This window comes from Harpia harpyja, chromosome 3 (genome assembly GCF_026419915.1).
Source record: "Harpia harpyja isolate bHarHar1 chromosome 3, bHarHar1 primary haplotype, whole genome shotgun sequence".
Classification (NCBI taxonomy): Eukaryota; Metazoa; Chordata; class Aves; order Accipitriformes; family Accipitridae; genus Harpia; species Harpia harpyja.
In genome coordinates, this window is record NC_068942.1 from 6,154,956 (window position 1) to 6,160,038 (window position 5,083).

The following is a 5,083-nucleotide window of genomic DNA, read 5'->3' on the forward strand; positions in this document are numbered from 1 at the left end:
GAGGGAGAGGGGGAAGATGCACAGCGCTGCTCGCTGAGCTCAGTAAGAACCTGACATGGACTGTAAGAGCATCCTCCTCTTGAAAGGGTAAAAGTCCAGAGAAATGCAGGGACTAAAGAGCCGGAAGAACTTGGAAAACACCTGACAAGGAGCAAAGTCAAGCTGGACACGTGCATCTCCCTTTCAGAGACACACTACGATGCTTGAGCAATTCTTTCACTGAGTGACATATGTGACAACAGGTAAGGGGTGTGACACTGGACTGGCTCATAGGTCACAAACTCTTCCTATGTCTTACTCTGAGATCCTAATGTTCTCATGAGGTTCCACCACACATGAAATGGTGTCTGCCTTGATAGCATGGGCTCTCAGTGTTTTCAGTTAAGGAAAAAGTATTCGAGCACATAGAGGTTTAAAATTACGTATATCGAGAATATAAAAAGCATACACTGCCTTACGATATACGTGCTATTGCAGAGAAGACCCACCACATACTTGCTTCCCAGAGGTAATAGGTTGGTGAAAGACGTGACAAATCACCCACAGTCGAGACCTTCCACACCACATTTCATTACTGAAAAGCAGATAAATTACGTATTTCTCTCTGTGCTTTATAGATGTCACAAAAATACTGCAGATCTTACAGTTGCATTGTGCAGCCCAGCTGGTTCATGTTTGTAAACCTGACTTGCGAAGTTTGAATGGCACCATTTTGAATGCATTTTGAAAAATGTTTGGAATAATTTATTCTGTCACAGCCACTTTAACTAATGTTGAGATAAGCCACCTCTGTTTGGGGGCTAGATTGGAAGATTTCCTCTGGGCACGACCAAAATTTTCCTTTACCTTGGATTTTACTTTACCTTGGGTTTTACCTTACCTTCTTTTGCCTTGCTCTGTAGCATCCGCTTCTGCACAGGGATTCTTGTGGTCTCGGTCTTAATCTTAATCCAAGCTAATGTTGACCATACCCAACCCATTCTCTACTTGGCAAAGGGAATAAGATAACACTGCATTTTCTGAATGTGGGGGTACATGATCGAGTGCTTGAGCCGGGTAGACCCGCAAACCCTTCTTAAACCTTCTTGCAACCGGTTTTGCTGCAGTCACAAATGCTGTTGTAACGCCTGGATAGGCATGGGAGAATATATGGGCAGCAGGACACCATGCAGGACAAGGGGCTGCGGGCACAAGCTGCAGTGAAGGAAAGTCCGACTAGATAAAAGGGAAAAAACTTCACAGCTGAGGGCAAAGTACAGGCGCGGGTTGCCCTGAGAGGCTGTACCATCTCCTTCCTTGGAGATATTCAGACTTGACTGAATGAGACCCTGAGGAAAACCTTTGCACGGTGGACGCTGTCCCTGCTCTGAGCAGGTGGCGGGACCAGAGAGGCGCCCCAGGCCTGACCTCCACGTGTCCCTTCCAAATTAAACTATTCTGAGATTCGTGTTTCAGAAATCTGGGAAGCAATGGCTTCGGTTGTTTACAGAGATACAAAGCGTCTGCAGCCTGTCTCAATAATAGCGTTTAGCCTGCAGGAGGACGCAGATGAGGATGGATGTAATGAGTGCTGACACTCTAATTCCCTCTGAATGCACCCACCTTTTACCGTGGTGTGGCCTGTGTGCCGCCTTCATTTGGACTGGGTGAGGCAGTAAACACATTTTTCTTCCAATGAATTTTTCAAAATTGTATCTACGTGGTTTGCATGCTGTTCCCACAACCGACAGGTCATTTTATTTCCACATTCTTTTGATCAGCACTTACAGAACAAAGATGTTCTACCAGGATGGGGGGGGGGGCACCTTTTGGCTTGTCCCCTTGGTGCTGGGAAAGCCACATTGCTGCAAGTGGAAACTGATACTGGGTTCGGTAGCGATTGGCAGGAGGCGGTCATGCTTTGCTTCGTCGATTCATGTGCGTTAGAGAGGCAATACATCGGCTGCGGGTTCGCGGTGAGATGAGGAGGGAGCTGCCATTTTTTATGCCCATGCGACTGGGTCTTCTCTGGTCTGACCTTATCATTTTGGGGGACCTCGGGAAAGAGCGCGGACGCTTTCGCTGGTCGACAGGTTGCGGACCCTAGAGTCTGCACTGCCCGGAGAGGGCGGGCGAGAAGCGGGCTTTTTTCGCACCAATTCGTAGGGCCGTTCGGAGACGTTTCCCTCGGGCGGCGTACGAAGCTCCCCGCTGGGCCCAGAGCCATCCCCGCGGGCGCTGCCGGAACGCAAAACTCGCCGCGTTCTCCTCACGAACGCCCCGCGGACGGCGTTCGAGGCGGGAAACACCCCCCCCCCCTCCACACACACACCCCCCCCCCCGCGAACCCACCCGGGGGGGAACAGCGGGAGCGGCGGACAGAGGGGCCGGACGGGCCCTCCTCCCGGCCGGCAGCTACAAGGGGCCTTCGCCCCCTCCTTCTCCGCTCACCGACCCCGAGCAAACCCGCCGGCCCCGGCGCCGAGCGAGGCGGCCCCGGCGGCCGCCGACCCTCCCGCCTCAGCGCGGCGGAGCCGACGCAGCGGCACGCCCCGCCTCCTCCCCTGCTGACGCCGGGGCGGGGCGCGGGGCTGTGAGGAGAAGAGGGCGGCCGCCGGGCCGGCGGGAAAAACTTCTCCGTTGTTCAGCACCACAGACAGGGCGGGCGCGGCGCCGCCGGCCCGGTATGCGCGCCCCGCCGCCGCCCCGCCGCCTCCCCGCCGCCGCCGCTCCCCGCCTCTGCCCCCGCACGGCCGCGGCGGCCCGGGCGGCGATGGAGGCAGCGGCGGTTCTGAACGGGAGCGGAGCGGCCGCCCCCCCCCGGCTGCCCGGCGGCGGCGGAGGAGGCGGCGGCGGCGGCAACGGCTCGCTGGAGCTGTCGTCGCGGACCCCCGCGCCCGCCGCCCTCAACCCTTGGGACGTGATGCTGTGCGTCTCCGGCACCGCCATCGCCTGCGAGAACGCCCTGGTGGTGGCCATCATCTGCTACTCGCCCGCCCTGCGCACCCCCATGTTCGTGCTGGTGGGCAGCCTGGCCACGGCTGACCTCCTGGCCGGCCTCGGCCTCATCCTCAACTTCGTTTTCCAGTACGTGATCCGCTCGGAGACCGTCAGCCTGCTGACGGTGGGCTTCCTCGTCGCCTCCTTCGCCGCCTCGGTGAGCAGCTTGCTGGCCATCACGGTGGATCGCTACCTGTCCCTCTACAACGCCCTCACCTACTACTCGGAGAGGACGGTGCTCTGCATCCACACCATGCTGGCGGGCGCCTGGGGGGTCTCCCTCTGCCTGGGGCTGCTGCCCGTCCTGGGCTGGAACTGCCTCCGCGACCGCGCCGCCTGCAGCGTCGTCAGACCCTTGACCAAGAGCAACGTGACGCTGCTGTCCGCCTCTTTCTTCCTGGTTTTCCTCATCATGCTCCATCTCTACGTCGAGATCTGCAAGATCGTCTGCAGGCATGCCCACCAGATAGCCCTCCAGCAGCACTTTCTGACTGCTTCGCACTACGTCGCCACCAAAAAGGGAGTCTCTACCCTCGCTATAATCCTCGGGACTTTCGGAGCCAGCTGGCTGCCTTTTGCCATCTACTGCGTAGTGGGGGATCCCGACTACCCTTCCGTGTACACGTACGCCACGCTTCTACCCGCCACCTACAACTCCATGATCAACCCCATCATTTACGCCTACAGAAACCAGGAAATCCAGAGGTCCATGTGGGTGCTCTTCTGCGGCTGCTTTCAGGCTAAAGTGCCCTTTCGCTCCCGGTCCCCCAGCGATGTCTGAGTGACTTTTCTCTCTGTCATACCGCACCGAGTGACAATCCACCCAGTGCCTGTTCTCAACTTCAAACTACGTCGTGAAGTCGTTGGAAACATGCTTAAGTATTAGCACTTTATACATGTTTGTATCTCTGAGAGCGGTTCGGGGTACGGAGCTTTGGGTTCTGTGAAAAAAAAGCGTGGTTGTATATAAATTTGCACATCACATTTGTAAAGTGAAGACATTCCGATACTGCTTAATTATAGCACCTTATTTCTAGCTGCTGACCTGCCAAAACAGTGTTGCCTTTCCAAAGGGCAGAGAGAAAGAAAGTTGTGTTTGTGTTGTATTTGTACGTGTGTGTGTTGGGGGGGGGGGCGGGTAGGGGTGGGGTGTATGTATGTATGTATGTGTGTATCTATACTTTGCAGCACAATATTGATAAATTATAAAATTTTGTATACAAATAAAAACATGTAAGATGCAGTATAACTTTGTGTGTTTAGATGCTTTTAGAAACAAGGGAGCTGGCAAATTTGCCAGCTGAGCAAAGTCCCTGTGTTTACTTTCGAAAGCTCCCCGTGTAATTCTGCCTAAAGAGATCATCATTCACTATGGAGATGAAATACTGCACCAAGAAGGGCACCTTCCTGCTTGCTTGTTTATTTGTTCTCTTCTTTAGTCTGGCAAAGAGAGAGTAACGAAGAGCACAAACTCCTTTTTATTCTCCAGCAACCAAAGAAACAAAAAGCCCAGTCAAATAGGCTGCCGATGACAATTACTCGCCAGGTTTCCAGTAGCTTTTATCTTCAAGCTGTAAGTTAGCCCTTTATGATAATGCTCCATTAAAAAGTTACCAAACTGTGGGCAAAAAATCGGACTCTAAGCTGGGCTCTTTTCTTCCTCTTTTAGTCTAACCTGTAAAATGCCACAATAAATTGATTTTCCTTATCATCCACAGTTCTGAAGGGAACCTGAATTGTTTCTCCCCCTCCTTTTTTTGGATTGCATGCTGTAGAAAAATCATTTAAGTGCATCTTTGCTGTCTGCCGGTCTCAGAGCAGTATACAGTTTCCTGATAATCCCACATCTTAGTGGCTTCAAAGAGCCCATCACAGGTCAATGTTGTTCAGAGTTCGGAAACACTTCTTTGCTCTGGTTCAAATTCACCGGCGACTGATTTATTTAGAGCAATAATATGCACGGCAGATTTCAGAAGCAGTCTTGCTGCTTATTTAGTTATAGTTATGCTACATTTACATCCCGGTTATGTTATAGTTTATCACTATCATTTCAATTTGTATTTAAGGGCTGAAAGAGATTGCTTTTATGTACATAGTACCATAT

The 5,083-nt window shown here is 52.7% G+C and overlaps 1 protein-coding gene across 1 annotated transcript; it reads left to right on the forward strand.

Moving 5' to 3' along the window:
• Positions 1 to 2,752: 2,752 nt before the first annotated feature.
• On the forward strand, positions 2,753 to 4,096 carry GPR6 (G protein-coupled receptor 6). Its single transcript, XM_052781249.1, has one exon. The coding sequence runs from the start codon at positions 2,753 to 2,755 to the stop codon at positions 3,758 to 3,760; it is 1,008 nt and encodes a 335-aa protein (XP_052637209.1). The 3' UTR covers positions 3,761 to 4,096.
• The last annotated feature ends 987 nt before the right edge of the window (positions 4,097 to 5,083 follow it).

Coding starts and splice junctions, on each gene's coding strand:
- GPR6 (XM_052781249.1), top strand. CDS start 2,753: ATGGAGGCAGCGGCGGTTCTGAACGGGAGCGGAGCGGCCGCCCCCCCC.